Below are 17,824 nucleotides of genomic sequence, written 5' to 3'. Positions count from 1 at the left end.
GGAAATCCGCGCGCCTGCGGAACGGAAATCGAGTCGGGAAGGGAAAGCAATTTTCCACGAACGAAAAGAAATGACATTTTTCGATCACTGTAGACTCTACACTACCTTGAAACCGATCAACTACGCTGCGATCGCAATCTGCGGTAGAAATCGATCCTTCAACCGTTCAACATCTCACACAACCATGCGAACCAAACGCTCAACACACAATTAATTCCTGTTAAAACATACATTCACTACAAGAACCTAAAACATTTTATTAGCAATTAAGATTCGCCTTGTCACACTGAAGAAAGAGACGAATCCTTTGCTAGTGGTTTTTCCAATGCTCGAGCAATTATGCCATCGCTGACCGTTTTAAAGGGGCAAAATCCCAAAGACGCGAAGGGGAACAAGCGAGACCTGTCCCCACAGGAAGCGTACTTTCCCGCAACGGCGGTCGAAGCCGATTGTAAGCCATCGACGGTGTCCGGTGCGCCAGGAGCAGCCTGTAGAATCGCCGTGGCGAACCTGTAGCAAGGTGAGCGTGGAGAATTCTCCGGCTGGCCGGAGAGGAGGAATGAAAGGCAACAACGCGAGCCAGCACTGGTAAGGAGGAGGTAGATCCCGCTCACCGGTGCACTTCACCTCCGGCCTCGGCACGGATCGCGATAGAACCGAGCGACGAACCGATGAACCAAGTGGACGGTACCGCGCGTCCCTCGTTTCGCCCCGTTTTCGACCATCGACGACTTCTTCGTCCGCTGACAGCCCCTTGAAACGGACTGCGAGCTCAGTCGTTCGCAGCCTGTCGAGAGCAACCGGTCGCGCAACAGGTCGCGTTTTAAGTTCGTGCGTTTTCACCGCGTCTGTTCGAAAGTGTTTCCAAGAGTTCTGGTGAGTGTTGTACACTGGTTGGTGTTTACGATAACTAAGTTTCCGTGGGACCGTGCCCAGAAGAAGAATGCGGTAGGATGCGCATCCAGGATAAACGCTTCCTGCGCGCGGTCGCAGGACTCTGGCTGTTAGGCTGGGTGGTCACGTTCTCGTCGGCCGTCGACGTCGAGCAGCCGACGCAGACGAGCATCGGTGAGTTTCGTTCGAGGCGGATTGTTTGTCCGGTGCGCGAGAACACCTGGCTGGAAGGAGGTCGAGAGGAGAGCCTCGAGTGTCTCGAGTGCCCGCTCGATGGTAGATCGCGATGGCAAGACGGTATGCTCGGTGTGCAAACATAGAAATGACGCGCGGTCGTGCGTTGCTCTTGGAAAGTTCGGCTGACCTAAAAGCCGTGTAATAAACGAGAAAAAGGGGTCCTTACGTAACGGAACATTAACACCCCGAAAGCGGACGAGGAACGCGAGCGGCGTCCGCCGTGAAATAACCGATCGCCGTGCTGGTAACGGTTGTTCGAGTGAAACTGGCGAAAAATTCTGTCGCGTCCTCGTTCGAGGACTGGCGTAAATCAGTTCGGATGAAACATGAACGAGGGGACAGGTAGGGGAAGGTGGTTCAGAGATCGACTTTTCCGAATGAGGAAAAGAGATTTCGCCGATGCTGGAGAAGATCGGCTCGAGAAATCGCCTGGTGCTGTCCAGGTTGCCCACTAACACGAATTATCCGCTGGTTACCGGAGCTATTACCGATAGAAATCGTACGGCGTCGCCTCGACCTGACATCCGTGACTCCAATTCGATCGAGAGACCTCTCCTGCTCGTTTCGAAACTCTTCAACACTTCAACTGGCCATCGAAATTCCTGGTAGACATCGCGAAACGCTGGAACCGGTTTAATTTTCCTATGATAAATTCCAAGTGTTCGTATCGGAGAATAGTCCTTTGGAATAACAAATCGGACAGTCGCGTCTGATTCGATTAGCCAGTAAATCGACAAAGCGTAGTAACTTCGATTGGTAGGCGGGTAGAACAGAGAGAGAGAGAAAGAGAGAGAGAGAGAGAACCGCGTCTGAAAGTGGCGCGCGTTAAATCGATTCCACTGTCGCACGTGTCCTTTGTGGCAGCCTGCGCGTCGAACGAGAAGGTAAACAGACCAGGGAGAGCGTATTATGCGAGGGATGGAGGCGTGGAGGCTGTTAACGGGAGCGTTGGATCCAGTTGGCGAACTGGTCGACACGTATTCGCCTTTGCGAACGGCCTTGAAAAAAAAATAAACTCCGCTCGAGCGTCCAGCGGAGGCGGGAACACGCGTTCGAATTACGAACAGCGAGCAGCCGACGCGACGCGAAACGAGCGAGGCGAACGCAGCCCCCAATTAATATCGATCGCTCGATGGTTCGAACGAATTCAATTTTCCTTAAAAAATTCTTGCAATTTTTTAATCATCGCGCTGTCCATCGTCGATGGTAAAGCTTGTAACGCATACTAATCTAAGAGTTGCGACAGTAGACTGGCGGACATGATTCAGCCGGGTTCTCCAGCCGAAAAGCAGAAACGTTTAGTCAATAACGCGTCACTATGACTAACCGCGCCTATGCTTCACGTCGAAGGCGAAACGCGTCGGATATCTTAACCCTGGACGTTTATTCATCGTTCTGATTCCATTACGACTTATGATAAATAATAAGGAGAGGCAGAGTGTACGTCAGCCTTTCGAGTGCAGGTGAATGTTCATCCACATTGTTAACACGAGAGGGGCATATGAATAGCGTGCTGGAATTAAGCCGGAACTCCGCGTCATCTCGTGATAAATCAAGTTTTGAGTCACGCGACCGGTCCCTTCCCCGAAATCGATCTCTCCTGTTTAATTTCGAGTCGCCGTGCGTTACAGCCACGCATTCTTCTCTCGAGGCCTCTTTCCGTTGCATCTCTAGCCTCCTCGCGAGGTGGCTCTTCCTGCTTACCGCCATCGCACAATGCACGAGATTATTAACGAGAAACAATGAGATGAATTTCACGCGGGATGTAGGTTACCCCAGCGCAGCTAATGACGATTGTCTCGCTCGTTCATTCAAGTCGCGGATTCCGCGAGATCGAGGATGATTGAGTAATTTATTATAAAATATACGGACACTTGTTGGGAAGGGTTAATAAGGGGCTGGAAACGGAAACGTACGCGTCGATACGTCTAGTTTATTCTAGACAGTCTCGTGTCGTTTTTAATCCCAGCATCCGCTCGCGTAAGCCCGTCCTTCGTCCCGCTTGGAAAGCGCGTTGCACCATCTTGGAGTACCGTTCTCCGTCGCAGATACGCGTCTTCTCTAGCGACTAGCGGCTAATTAAACGACTGTTACGTCCCCCGCGCGTATACGTACATAATAATTTCGAATTCGCGTAACACGAGCGACTTTCTATTTCGTGGTCCCACGCAAGAATTGTTCCCGTTTTACGTGTTCGCGCGTGAGACGAATCGAACGTGGCGATCTGGTTTCTCGTTCTCGTGGCGACCTCTTCGATTACGAATCACCTCGAAACACGTCCCCGTCCACGTTCGATCGAGCGACGTACAACCTGATCCGTTCCGTTTCACGTTTTCCCGGTACCGTTACTAGCCTGTTCGAAGGAACGATTCGCGTTAATCTCCGCGCGAACGCGATCCAATCGCGCGACACCAGAGCGATAATTATTCCCACGAAATAACCCCGACTTCGACGACCAGAAAAAAGTGTGTATCGCTGGATCTGGTCGAACAGCGCTCCAACCGATGTCGAAACGATGAGCATCGTTGTAAAATATCGACAAACCCCTGCAACAGTTTCTATTTCAAAGATGTTCGAGTATCAAAAATATTTCACAGACTGGCTCGAGAAGGGAGTGGTGATTCAATATTATCACCGCGCAATAAAAGTCACGGGTCCATTGGTCGAGCGAAACAGGTACTCGCGTTATGAAATGACTCCAACAGCGACCGCAGACTAAATGGTGATCTCTGGAGCCTCATAAACGCGTATGCCTGGCGAGAAGTAACCTGGTTAACGGTACTATAAATACGCCAGTGAACGTATTCCCTTCTTTATATTCCTGACGCGAGTCTAGTCCCCCTGGTATCTTTCTTACAGCTCACTTACGATGCTATCCGCCGAATAGTCGTCCGCGTAACCCGTTACATCGATCCTCGAGAAGACAACCGGCGATCCAAACCAAAGATCGACGACGGACGAAAACCGTGTTTCTCGTTCTCGCGTGGAGCGTTTCTTAGGAGGACGCGAAGGAAAACGCGGCTAATAAAAAGGGGAACGACCGGTGGTGCCTAATTGCGGTGATTTAAATACGAGTCGCAGCCTCGCGAGCACTTCCCGCCTCGTTGTTCGCGACTTTCACTCGAATGGCCAATGGAGAACCAGCGTCCGCACGTTAATTGACTTATCGGTGAGCGCGGCCCAGCCGCTCTATTTGCCAAAACCGTTCAATTTTCCAACCGACTCGCGGCGAACTTTCCCTCGATCGGCTTTCTTGCGTCCCCTGCGCCTCGATCACGCGAGATCGTCGACGGACAATGGAAACGAGGCGTGCTGTTCGACCGGACGGGCAGAAACATAGAAAAAAAAAAAGAAAGGAAACGGGACTGGGGGATTGTCGACTCTCTCCCTGCGTTGCGATCGCTGGGACCACAGCCGTTGAAAAAAAAACAGCGGTGTCCACGCACCGCGAACCTTCGATATCTTTTTCCGCGCGTCGTCGAATCGAGATCTCGATCTGAACTGAAGGTACGTTTCCATATTGAAGCAGCTGAATTGCTGCTGATTATTCATGGGTACGAACGAATTTAGATCTAGTAAATATTTTCGACGACAGGCAAGAGTAAACTGTCTGAAAACTCGAGGGAACATCACGCATCGCGCGATTGGAAAGATATTAGACTGCAGATCCAAATGTAATAGCCAAACAGTGCTCTGGTATATACTTTGCGTGATCGATGCTGGTAGAAACTCGTGGATTTTCCTCTTTACAATAATTATTAGAGTGCGATACATCGACGAGCGGCTGGTAGACGATTACTCAAGGCCTCCGCACGCGAACGCGCGTATTACGTGCACCTCGCGAGAGAAGGTGGCTGCGAAAGAGGAGGCAAACCTTCGTGTCCGCGAGTTTACCTTCTTTCTGGACCGATACACGAACGTTCTAGTTGCTCGGTTTCGACATCGAGCGTTTTCCGTCGATAGGGATAATAAATTGGCTCGATCTTTAATGGGGAGACTAACGTGTTCGATCGTTCACCGTGAAACGGCCGGTTATGCACAATGCGATTGCAGCCGTTTACGTAATTCTACCCGCTTGATAACGCGGTTGTCGTTGAAGTCGTGGAAACGAGTTTTCGCTGCGGAAACGGGAACTCTGAACACGTTGGGGATTCGAACGCCCGCACAACGTCGATCCCCTTCTCACTAACAGAATTATTTCGCAGTTTCTCTTTGAAAACTGCAATTGCAAGGTGGAAAGTCTGGTAACGAGGAGAACACAGGTTTTTTTACGCTCGAAAATCATTTTTTAACGATTTTGCAACGATACAGGCGGAGCATCGCAGGCCACGCGGCGGAGACTTCAACGACCGCACAAGAACGATCCATCGTCCGCGACTTGTCGCATGGATCGTAGGACTTTTAAAATGGCGAACTGTCGCGCGGTGAAATTGATTCTATACGAATTTGTTGGCGGATGAACAGTGCTCAGAGTACATTTCAGAGTGCTTATTGAAAGGAGGTAACTGCTTGGCAACGTTTATTTGTCGACGGTTAGGCGTTCCTCTTGCGTAACACTCTGGGGAGATCCGGAAAGTGCGCAGAATAGCTCCCGCAGACTCGTTGAACAAGTTCAAACACTGAATAAGAGGAGTAATTGAATATTTATTTGACGAGTCGCTTTCGAGTTTCGATAGCGTGAAAACTAATTGCCGGTGTTACATCGTGGCGTCTGTTCGCCGAGCCAGTGCCGCATAATGGATACAGATAAGTCAAACAATAGATAAACGAGCGATCCTGTTTTATATTTTTCTTTTTTCTTTTAGAAAGAGTCGAAATTTTTGCGGAGAAATTTAGAAATTTCTCGCCACTTAAATAGCATTAATTTCGCCCGCTTTCTACGTTCGATACTGAAAGAAAACGCGATTAAACGAATACACGTTCACTTGCAGAACGATCGAAAAACTTCGAATTACCATACGGTTGCAAAGTTGCGGTGCATAGTTGATTTAGAAAGTGACTGGGAAAATTTTGGCTGCGCAAGTGCAGATACCAAGGTAGCTACTGCGATCCAAGCGATTCGTGTAATTCAAACACGCTCGTTATTCTTGGAAAGTTTGTTTAATAAAGTGTTTCAATTACTGCGTGTGAGAACGTAGAAACAACGAATACCTCGTTTCTTTCAGGAAAGGCACTTCATTCTTTTGCGTGAAAAACGATACGATCGATGACCATGAAAAAAGTTGAGTACTTTATCGATCGCTCGATGACCCGTTACTTGAATTGGAGAATAACATTGACACAAGAGATTCGACTCGCGTAAACACTTGAAACTACTCGAATTCGTTACGACGATATCAGCGATAAGAAAATGGCGGATCGATCGATCGCTCGTATAAAAATTCTTCGTTCAAACGAGGATTCGACTCGACTTTCGCGTTCCAAGTCTATTCATCTCGCCATGGGAACCGTTAGTTTCGCTGGTCCGACATTTGCTTCATGGGCACCGCCGATACGAGCAGGAGAAAAGAAAACTGAGACAATGGGCGCGATTCAAGCGCAATACAGGTCAGCCAGGTGTTCCCTCGATACTCTCGAGTACCGCGAACGTACGAACGCTGACGCTTACACGGAGTTACATTTCTGTTTACGTCGCGTTCGTTCTTCTCGAAATTCAGCTGGAATTCCCCAGGAATCTCGTTCTCGTTCGTCGCCTCGCGTTCGATAAATATATCGCACCACACCTGTCAGAGCCCACGAATTCCTTCCGGAGGCGTAGCGATCGAAATGCCACCGATGCAGCCCCTCACTTTTCATTCCTGGGTCGGCTCGCCTAACCCGTTGCTCGAAAACCAGAAGTACCATTTTTCCAGCATCCACGCCATCTGGACAGCTTCTAAATCGTTCGATCCACCATCGACGATCATCGATCGAGCACGCGCCTCTCACGTTGGTTGCACGTGAAACGATCAATATTAACCAAATAACCGAGATTACTCTGATCGTTGAAAGAGTACACCGATAGCTGAAAGTGAAACGCCTTTACGTAACTGATGGCTAAGGACGAATTCGCAGAGTGAAAAGGTCAGTGGAAACGCAGATAGAAACGAGCGATTTCCCGGGTGCGATCCAGCGACTGTGGATCGATCGCACGCGGTGGCGATCAACTGGAGCGCGGTACCAGGGATCGCGAGCCGTTCACCGCGATCGAACGCTTAGCCAGCTGGCAACTGATAAGCGCGGTAATCACGCGACAAGGGGTCAACGATCTCGCGTGAACCGACGCGGAAAGAATTTTCTTCTCGACTAATTCTACTCGATCGAAGAGCTGATCGAATTTTCAACGGAACGAGGATGTACCCTCGTGCGATTGGTCAGTCGAAACGGCCAGTGGAAATGTACCATGCATGGAACAGCTCGAATGTTTCCTCGCGAAACGCTTTTACCATGGCAAAATGGTATCGGAGTCTGTGTATACGCTTTCCGTGTCAGTTGATATCGAACAGTCGATCGGGTCGAGAAACGAGTTAACTGACCAATCGTAATGCCTACATGAAACGAAATGACGATGACGCGGCGTGTAGCAAGTAGGATAGAATACCGTATGGTCAAAGACGCGTTCTGTGACCGACTATTTTAACCTTCCTCCTCTCGCATCTTTTTTCGCCTCCTGGCTATACACCAGTTCCGTTCTCCAAATTTTTTCCTACCGCCTCTCACTTTGCTGCGAGCGGCAGCAACTCGAGTGAGACGTCGAAGCGTGGTTGCTTAATTTCGAGCTCGAGACGTGTCTCCGTTCTCTTCTTTACTTTGGAGGCGATCTTCCTGCGCGAATGCCATTTCTCTTCTCGTAGTTAAGTTCGCTTCGACCTAGACTGAGCGAACGACTGCTCCTCTGGTTCTGAAGACAGCACGGTTCGAGGTCTCCGCGAGGGGAACATCAGAAGCTGCATCGACAGTTTCTCTGGTTTACGAGCAACGATTCCGCGAACGCAACGCGCGGAACGTGTCTAATTCGCGCTGCAGGGACAACGATAACGCGATCGTGGCGATGCGCAATTAGCGTTGGCGTGATTGTCCCGTGTTCGACGTTTAAAACCAGGTAACGACTTATTCTCGACGATGAATTCGTCGTGGCGCTAACGATGCATGAAACACATCGGTTCGCTCGTAAACAGAGTCGAGCGAGCGTTTAGCGATTAAACACAGTCGAAGGTACCGTTCTTGGCTTGGGTTCACGGACGACGCGCGACTTCCGGTGACGGAGTAGCCGAGTGAAGATCCTCCTCTAGCGAGCGATTCCGCGTTCCACTGTTGTTAACTTTCTTACCCTGTGGTGCTCTCGAGTGCCCAAAAACTGAAGCGTGGCTCGTAAACAAAGGTAAATCGTTGATTAGATCCAACGCAAATGTTCTCCACGGGTCGTGGTTCGAAGTAGCTTCCCCCTTTGAAACGCAAAACGCTCGAGGATGACAGCGGTTCGTCGTAAAATTTCTTGGAAATCGGATTGCTTGAAAGACGAAGGAAAATTACCGTGCAGGCATTAGGAATGCTGTTCGTTGAATATTCAGAGATATAAAGATCGCGTCTGAATGGTTCGCGGTGGGAACAAAAGAATTCCTGAACAGCGAAGATGGAAACCGTGCACTGGAATACCGTTTACTGGAGTGAATCGCAATTACCAAACATTACGGGGATATACCGTAAGTTTCCAGCGTGAATTCAGCTCGAATAGCGCAACGACACACACCGGGAGAGACGCGCGCGTGTAACACTGGTCGTCCTTCGACGCCGTGGATCTTTTTCACCCGATGAATACGGGCATCCAGCCGATAATCGACGCCACGATCATTCGAAACCAGCTATCGACGATTAAAAAGTTAAATCAGGAGCTCTTAGCTACGATCTGGAATCCGATCAGCGAATGGATCGTTTTAAACTCGTGCTTTCTCCTTTTAGAAAATCCTCGAAGCCAATCCGTTCTATCTATCTTCCCCGATATGGATCTACTGATCAAGTTTTCATCTATCTCAGACCTTTTTCTGCTGTATTATCGTTATTCAGACGCGATCGACTCGTTCGTGATGGAAGAAGAAACCCAGTGGAGGAGGAAGGTTAACGAAAGATAAGGCTGGCCACGATGGCCGCGAAGGGGACCGGATTCCTTTCCGGGCCAGCGTCGATGCATATGCATATGGACGGCGAAGGAGACCGTCACCTACTTACACGTGAAATTATTGTATACGCGCGCACGAAACCAGCGGCGTCAGGTGGATCCTGACGACGAGCGGTGGCCTCGTGCGAACCGGTCGCACCGTTACGATTCCCCATTCATGACGCGATTCAAAACTCGCGGGCCTATCGAATTTCGCGCAGGACTCAACGCCATACGAGACGCGTTGTTTCTTCGTCTCGACGACGACGAGACTTGAACCGTTCGAATCTAGACGCGGGGATGTAGACTTTAGATCGAACTGCGACACAGCTGCAACGACTCGAACGTGCGACGCGGTCGGTTCACGGAAACAGCTGTTGGTACTGTTACGCGATTTTTGCGCGCTCGAACCGATCGTTAACGAGGAAAAACTCGACCCCATCGGCTGGCGAATCGGCACGGAGAAACGGTCGATGGGAAACGACGAGGTCTGGACGGCTCGTTTGACGTAACGCCGCTTGTCCACGTTTCCAGCCCCGGATGGAAAGTTTCTACCTCGTCGTAGTATCGCGAGCGGATCTCTGAACGGTTGCGAAAGGTCCACGGAACCAGCTATCCTCCGCGTCTGCCGTTCGCGCGGATGCCAAACGGTGACGAAGGTGAACCCGGGCAATTCCGTCGATGCTGAAGAGCTCGAGAATTCTAGGGACGCGAGAAACGGGGAGATCGTGACGCAAACTCGGTCGACAGCCGCGTATAACGAGGTGGCATTCTCGTGGCACACGTACGGATCAAAGTATAATCCGTGGAACCGTGTTAAGCAATTGCGACTACTAAGCAAGCTCTGTTCTCGTCCCGAGTATAACGATAATTAAGATAGCAACGGTGATACGGAGATGATTACGTAGCAACGGGTGGTGAAAGAAATGTACAATTAGCGACGGCAATGTTTAACAGACGACAGTTGATGTCTACGAAAAATCTGTTATTAGCATCTTCGAGGGACAAGCCTCGCTCGAATGCTACCGCTGGCGTCTCGAACGTTCACAGCTAGTCACGGAACCAGATTCACGTAGCGTGCCGCGAGATAATTAAAATCGAGTTACCACTTGTTGCCTGATAATCGATGGACGGACGTTAACGAATCCCGTTTTATCAAGTTCACGGACGGAACGCGTGGATACCGTGCACGATACCCCTCGTACAATCGTTTTACCGTTACGCGGGCCTCTTCCGGCTACCAGCTTTTCCCATTACAACGACGAGCGTTGTCAATTTTTCGGAAGTTAGTCACCAAGACCGTCCAAAAATCCTTTTACGCGTTCGTCTAACACGAGACACTCGTCAAACTACTGTCGCGAATGCTTTCGAGTGTGCGTCGCAATCCTCCACGAGAACGATCGCAACGTTTGCGAGAAATTGAAACGGAAAATCCCTCCACGATCGTAACGCGTTGCGAATTTTCAGGTTCAGTGATCGAAGAGGTGCCAGGAGTTCAACCGCTGCGCGGTGACGCGAGGAACGAGACGATCGAGCGGAAGTCGGAGTACCCGATCAAAGAGCAGAACTCGAAGACCACCGTCGAGCCAAAGAAGAAGCCGGTCGACTTCAAGGTCAAGACCGAGCAGAAGTACCAGAAAACGTTCAAGGACGATGACTCGAAGCGTGGCGAAAGTAGCGAGGCTGGTGCTGTCGCGGCGACGACGGCCGCCACGACGTCGACGACCCCGATGTCAACGATGAAACCGAGCGAAGACACGACCACGAGGTCGACTGACACTATGGCGGTCACCATCCCCTTTCTGTTTCGCGGCGAGCCTCTCGTACCTGGCTTGAACTACTCTTTTTTCAACGCGACGTCGAACGGCGATTACTCTTCGACGTCGAAGACCAGCACAGGCGAAGGTGGCAACGCGACGGAGGAGACGACGGCGTTCAGAGGAAGGGCGTTGAACATTTCAGCGCCAGAGCCGATGAATTCGTTGCATTCCAACATCACGGACTTGAGCGACGTCAGCATGGACGACGATGACAAGGAGGTCGAAGGTATCCGACGAAACAATGGCTAAAAATAAAATTCATCGTATATAGCAATCGTTGTACCGTTTCGAATAAACTTGGACGCTTTTGCAAGGTGATTCGTAAGCACTAGGTATCGTTTAAACGGAAGTTTGATGCGCAGGTGGCGAATACGTGGCGACCCACAACGAAACCGCGATAAACATCTCCTCTTCATTGCTGCCCACGGCGACGATGTGTCTGGAGGGGAACAGAACGTACACCATGGGCGAGAAGATCGTCAGGGGTTGCGAGGAGAAGTGCGTGTGTGGCGAGGGTGGTGTTGTCACGGATTGCAAACCGCTATGCTCTTCGCCGTATGTGAGAGCGAACAGGGGAATCGAGGATCCGTTGTGCCAGGAGAAAGTGGTGAACGAGGAACCGTGCTGCGCCATTTTGGTCTGCGCCGCTGATTCAGGTGAGCTAGAAAGCCATGGGACACACTGCACGTCCTCGTGCATTGGGCTCGTTAACGTTTCAAATTGAAACGGACATCCACGTGGCGCGAACGCGTCAGCGATCTAAAAGAAGTAATTTCGGTTAGCACGAGAGACGTTCACGTACAACGTGTTAATTAAGTAAACTCTGTATTGCGTGGCGCAGCGCCTGAACCGGAAGAAACCTGCGTCTTGGGGAACAGGACGTTAATGAGAGGCGAACGAGTAGCTGATGACGACTGCTCCAAAGTCTGCATCTGCGAAGCGGGAGGGAATTTGAAATGCCAGCAGAGATGCCCGCCAAACGACACGATTTCGTTAACGAACGAGCACGACCGCTGCGTCATCCTTACCGATCCGAGGTAACATTTCGTCGATCGAGTCGTCCTCTCGTTATAACTCCAATTCGTTGATACATTCCAATCCTTCTCTTTTCCAGAGACGTGTGCTGCACGATCACCCTTTGCGACGTAACCCTTGGCGATCACGAGATCCGACCGGAAACCTCCACGGATCTGACCGTGAACCTGACGGACGTGAAGGTGCTGAACTCCACAGCGATCAAGCTGAAGTTGTCTGTCAAGAATCCGCAAGACGTGACTGTGGAGATATCCGACGATAATCACGTGTGGAGGCAACAGAAGCCCGACAAAGGTATCGCTACATTGCTCGAAGAGTGTAATCGAATCGATCGCAAAGAAATCATTGAGTAAAGTAAGATATTTTCGAACGCAGAGGGTGTCATATCGAACCTGGAACCAGCGCGCTCGTACTACGTGCGAGTGACCGATGGAACATCGACGGATCGACCAGGACCAGCGCTGCAAGTGTTTCTACCCGCAGAGGTGGTCAAGACGAACATATCTGACAAAACACCGGAGAAAGGCACCTGCAGTCACATGGGTAAAACGTACAAGGTTGGCGCAGAATGGTACGACGAGTGCATCTCGTTCTGCACCTGCACCGAGGGTGGAAAGACCGAGTGCTTAACGATCGAGTGCCCCACGGACTTTGGCCTCGACGTGTTGGACGCTCATTGCCTAGATTGGGAGACGGTACCACCGAATTTCGTCCCAAAACCTCCTCACTGCTGTCCCCAGGTGAGACACTCGCGCAGCCGTAAAGATCGTTCGAGGGTGTCGTTGTCGTTCTCGTAATAGAATGTTCGCGAACGCAGGAAGTACGGTGCAGAGATAATGGCTCGTGCAATTACGAGGGCAACACGTACGATAACTGGACCGAGCTGCCAGCGAACGTAACCGGATGCGAGAAGCGATGCTACTGCGAGATGGGGAACGTGTCCTGTCAGGCAGCCTGTCCGCCTGTCCCTGCTCTGCCACCTGCGTCGTTGCCCTGCCCGTCTCATCAGGCAGCGTTGATGCACATACCTGGCGACGAGTGCTGCGTCGAATGGAATTGCCGTCACCCGTCCAGCCAGTCTACCGGTAAATAGCCCACGCTCGTGTTCCAAAGATCGTCGAGGAGAGAAATCGCTGAGAAACGAACCGTGAATCGTCTCCTCTTCCGGTCGAGCAGAAGATGTACAGGATGTTTAATGTCTGGCTAACTCGCGTGCGCAGAAGCGAATGTCTGTGGAATACGAGGGTTGAACAGCCTGTACATCTTCGTGGGGAGATTTCGAAAAGTAGAGGTTAATTGGTGCCCAGAAAGTTAACGTTTCATTCCCTGGTGGCGGTGATATTAGAGTTCAGCGTTGTTACGTGCGTATATTGTATATGTATACGAGAGGACCGCCTTGAAGAGGACCCGTTAGATTGGTAATGGGTAGAGGGCGACGCTTATCTGCCATGCGGACCTGACTGGAACTCTCCAGTGCAAATGTGAAATGTACATACACCCAGTATATCCTCACGTTTCGCACTTCTCATTAGCGCGCGTCGATCGTCGATCTCCATTTCGCGGTCATTCGGAACGTTCTCATTCGCACGACACGGACTATAAAGAACACTGTACATTTTACTCGCCGTCGGAGATTCGTTTCGTTTCCGGTTGTAGCTGTTGAAAAGAAACAGAAAAGAGGGTGAGACTACACTATACTCGTTTACCACAGGAAAAGAGAAGCTGTAAATGCATGCTTTGTACGGCTAAGCTTGTACATACTTGGACCTTCCCGCTGTAAATATGCATGGAGAATACGGACGACTGGTCGAAGCTGGTACCGCTCGGCAGCCATGTCTGTGATAATGGACTTTATTCCTTATTGCAGGAACGAACGCGCCGTTAGCCACAGACACGTTCAATCGACAATCGATCGACGATACCTCGTCTCTACTAAATAACAAGTCGGACTCAAGCCAGCAACCGGATCATGGAACTTCCTCCCCGCGGGAAGATTCGAAAGACGTTCACTCGCGCACAACAGACACCACCACCACCACCACTCACGGACTCTTCCACTACCCCATGGACCCTGGACACCCGACCATACCGTACAACGGACCGTACAGTCCCGACTATAAACCGACCCACCCTACAGTCGAGGACGTCTTTCATTTACCCCCGCACGTCGAGAAACCCGCGACCCCGGTCAAAGAAAAGATACCAACCAAGTCCAAGTCCGAGGCTAAGAAACCAGTGGAGCCTATCGCCAAGACTCACAGAGACGACTATTTCCCTGGGCCATTGGCACCAGACAAATTCCTGGACAAGAGCAACTCGATGCCAACCAACGGGAACGAGAACAATCACCAATACAACAAACTACCACCAGGACAGAAACTGGCGCACGCGACCGATCAGCCGCAATTCGTTCCACTGAGCCCACAGCAAGGATTCCCGATGGTGCCTGCGAAAAACCCCCAGAATCTCCCTCAGAGTGTTTTTCTATCGCAGTTGGACAATTCCGCGGCGGCTGTCGGTCCACCGTACATGGGCCCGATTCTGAACGCTCCAGAGAACCTCGACCCCAATGTGATCGTCCCAGTGAAGAAGAAAACTTCTCCGATGGACGCGTTCGACGTCGAGAAGCGAAAGAACCCGGCTGGTTTGCCCTCTCGAGCGAAAGAGGGCCAGAGGAATCCTGGCCAGGAGATCCTGCCCGAGGAACTCTATCATCTGATCAATCTGCAACATCCAGGACTGGTGCAATTGGAACACGGGCCGCCAGAAGGTCATCCAGGGCTGTACGATATCCACCAGCAGATATCCGGTCAGAAACACCCGCCCAACAATCAGATACAGGCTGGATACTTCGGCGCAGGTACAGGGGGCCCGAAGAAGCTCGCGAAACCGCACGTTTACACGCAAAAGAACGAGGACGGTCAGACGACTTATCATATCCACACGCCAGACATACCAAGCTCGCCGCAGCAGATCGAGGAGCTGTTAGCACACATTGGCGAGCACGATCCTAATCCTGGACCGTTCCAACACTATCCCGGACAGCCAGCCATACCTCATAACGTGGCGGGCGGCCAGACGGCCGCTCTGCCGGTTCACATTGACGCTCACATACCGCATTCAGGACTCACGCACTTGAACCATCCGTTCGCAGCACAAACGCCCAACCAGTCAGGTTCGTCCCTGATCAGCAAGAAACTTTTCTTTTTTTTTTTTTTTTCTTTTTCTCTGTCTCTACTCTCGCGTCCCGCGAACCACCTTAGTCATCGAGTCTTTACCTCCGTTAGCTTCACTATTTTTATTTCTAATCGCCGCTTCCGTTGCCTCGTTCTCTCAAGAAGAATCTGTTCTATTAGATTTCTAGGATCATGCTCTTTCGCAACGTCGAGCCGAACTGCAATTTGTTCGAGCTACGCGTGGTGTCGCGAGACCTTTCGTACGATTAAGCATCGGCTAGTCGAACGGTAACCTTGTCCAGGAGAAAAACGAGGCGCGGGTGTGGTTAATGGGAAAATTCTGTCCGTCGAATTTAGGTATGGAGCATAACGTCCCAGCAGGGTTCCCGTTACCAGGCGCCATTCCAGGATTCCCTGTCGCTTCTTCAGCCGACGAGGTCACCGTGCAGCTCCTCGAGGCCGTCGACGAGAACACCGTCCGCCTAGTTTTCACGGTCCCGCAGATTCTGGTTGGGCTCCAGGGACGCGTCGAGCTGCGCTACACCAACGACAAAACGTACTTTATTACATGCAATTAGAATGATTACGACAGCGATCACTGGCAACGCGTATTATCCTTCCTTTCGCGCAGGAATTTCGACGTCTCCACGTGGAAGTCGCAAGTGTTCGCACCGCCCAGCGACCTGATCGCGACGCCTCAGCTCGAGTTCGAGCTGGGCGATTTGAAGCCCTCGACCGAGTACAAGGTGAAGATCACGGTGAAGATGAAGGACCTGGCCAACAGCCCCACCAGCAAGATCTACAGCGTGAGGACGCTGGACAAACGAGCCGAGGTGACCACTTTGCCGCCCCAAATACCGATCGACCCCGAACTGAGCGTCACTGAGACGAACTCTACCTGGATGAACGTCGTGTGGAGGAAGTTCACCGTGTACGAGCTCCAGTTCATCGATGGCGTTCAATTGAGGTACAAAGAACGAGACGGAAAGGTTTACTCGGGCACGCCGTTGATCCACAGGGCGGTCAACAATTACGTGATTGAGAATCTGCGGCCGTCGACCACCTACGATGTTGGCATCGCGTTCGTGCCTTTCCCAGGGCAGCTGACGGAGCTGGTCAGCGAGAAAACGGTGAGTGTCGAGGAGGACGCTGTCTCACCTGAAACAAGAACGATCGTTAATAGTTTCTGTTCGAATGTATTTTGAAAGTTTGAGTAATTGAGCAAAGTTTACAGTGTACTTCTTTGCAGTTTCAATGAAATCTTTCATTTGTTCTACTAAACTAAAGTATTCGACATTGTTGTTTGATTGCCGGTGAAGATTCAAGCGACAACTTCGATGAATCCGGATCCGTACGCGTTCGACGTGAAAGTGGAGATAAAGACGATCAAATCGACGGACGTGGAGATAACGTGGACAGGCGTGCCGTATCCGGAGGACAAGTACGTGAACATTTACAGGGCGATCTACCAGAGCGACAGCGGGAAGGAGGACACCAGTACGTTCAAGATCGCGAAGAGGGATTCCCATCCGAAGACGGTGATCGGCGAGCTTAAACCAGGCACCAGGTACCGTCTCTGGCTGGAGGTTTATCTGACCAACGGGAGGATAAAGAAGAGCAACGTGCAAGATTTCGTGACCAAGCCTGGTGTTCCTCTGCCAGCGACGATATCGCAACAAAGTACGCGATCCTTTCGATTTTTCTTACGTCGAACGTAAACTCGAGCACCCTTGGAACATCGTTAACCGAACGTCTCGAACGTTTCCCGATTTTTCAGCGGGGAAACTTGCCCCCGTACCCCTTCACGAGGGCGATTATTACGGGCCTTTGGTGGTGGTAGCCATCGTCGCGTCTCTCGCGATTCTGTCGACCTTGATCCTCTTGATGATGCTCATGAAGAGACGGACTAGCAGTAAGGCCGATATATCCTCCCGTAAAACCACGTCGGCGTACGACAATCCTTCCTACAAGGTAGAATTACAACAAGAGACTATGGGTAATTCACTCTCATTGTTTTAACACGATAATCGCGTTCCATCCAGCGTTCGTTCGTGCCATTCGTCGTACGCACGTTCGGATAAATGCCAACGGTCCACGAAGGCTACATACGATATTCTTGGAAACCTCTTTTCGTTCTCTTCTTTTCAGACCTGTGAGGACGCGGTGACGATATCGAACGGTAGGAACAAAAACACGGACCACGAGATGGCCACCATCAACAGCAACGTGAAAGAGACCGTCTGAGGTTCTGTAATTTATTCGAATTTATTTATTTGCTCGTGTACGTTCTTCTTTTCGTCGTCCCTTCGCGTCGCCGTCGAAAATCGAAGGACGAACGTCTGGCAAGTGCTTACGCGAAGCGAGTACTCACGTAAAAAACATGGACAACCGTTGCTGCTCGCGGGGCGAATGACGTAAAAGGTGCACGAGAATGCAACGCATCGAACGCGGAAGAAAAAAATGTATCCACGCTGAGAAACATCGAAAGTCACGGCGACACGTTCCACGACGATGGATATATCTGTCAC

At 50.9% G+C, this 17,824-nt stretch overlaps 3 protein-coding genes across 3 annotated transcripts in view; all 3 read left to right on the top strand.

The window, feature by feature from the left end:
• Pnpase (polyribonucleotide nucleotidyltransferase 1) overlaps window positions 1-17,824 on the top strand; it is a 159,182-nt gene that overhangs the window by 123,552 nt on the left and 17,806 nt on the right. The window lies entirely within an intron of this gene.
• The window catches only part of Bruce (BIR repeat containing ubiquitin-conjugating enzyme), a 167,438-nt gene that overhangs the window by 146,830 nt on the left and 2,784 nt on the right, over window positions 1-17,824 (top strand). The window lies entirely within an intron of this gene.
• Sas (stranded at second) lies at window positions 917-17,690 on the top strand. The gene is made up of 13 exons (XM_076900919.1): window positions 917-1,068; window positions 10,733-11,311; window positions 11,448-11,741; window positions 11,927-12,122; window positions 12,200-12,414; window positions 12,496-12,860; window positions 12,938-13,205; window positions 13,988-15,295; window positions 15,654-15,852; window positions 15,928-16,426; window positions 16,616-16,976; window positions 17,074-17,267; window positions 17,445-17,690. The coding sequence occupies exons 1-13, from the start codon at window positions 954-956 to the stop codon at window positions 17,538-17,540; spliced, it is 4,689 nt and encodes a 1,562-aa protein (XP_076757034.1). The 5' UTR covers window positions 917-953; the 3' UTR covers window positions 17,541-17,690.

This window comes from Xylocopa sonorina, chromosome 1, assembly GCF_050948175.1.
Source record: "Xylocopa sonorina isolate GNS202 chromosome 1, iyXylSono1_principal, whole genome shotgun sequence".
NCBI classification, from domain to species: Eukaryota; Metazoa; Arthropoda; class Insecta; order Hymenoptera; family Apidae; genus Xylocopa; species Xylocopa sonorina.
The sequence above is the reverse complement of the archived record's forward strand: the minus strand, read 5'-3'. Positions and strand labels throughout refer to the sequence as shown.

What these genes read in the sequence shown, in the direction of transcription:
- Sas (XM_076900919.1), top strand. Translation starts at nt 954, where the DNA reads ATGCGCATCCAGGATAAACGCTTCCTGCGCGCGGTCGCAGGACTCTGG. An exon ending in CGATGACAAGGAGGTCGAAG is followed by an intron (nt 11,312 to 11,447) that starts GTATCCGACGAA and finishes TTTGATGCGCAG; the next exon opens with GTGGCGAATACGTGGCGACC. An exon ending in GCAACAGAAGCCCGACAAAG is followed by an intron (nt 12,415 to 12,495) that starts GTATCGCTACAT and finishes TTTCGAACGCAG; the next exon opens with AGGGTGTCATATCGAACCTG.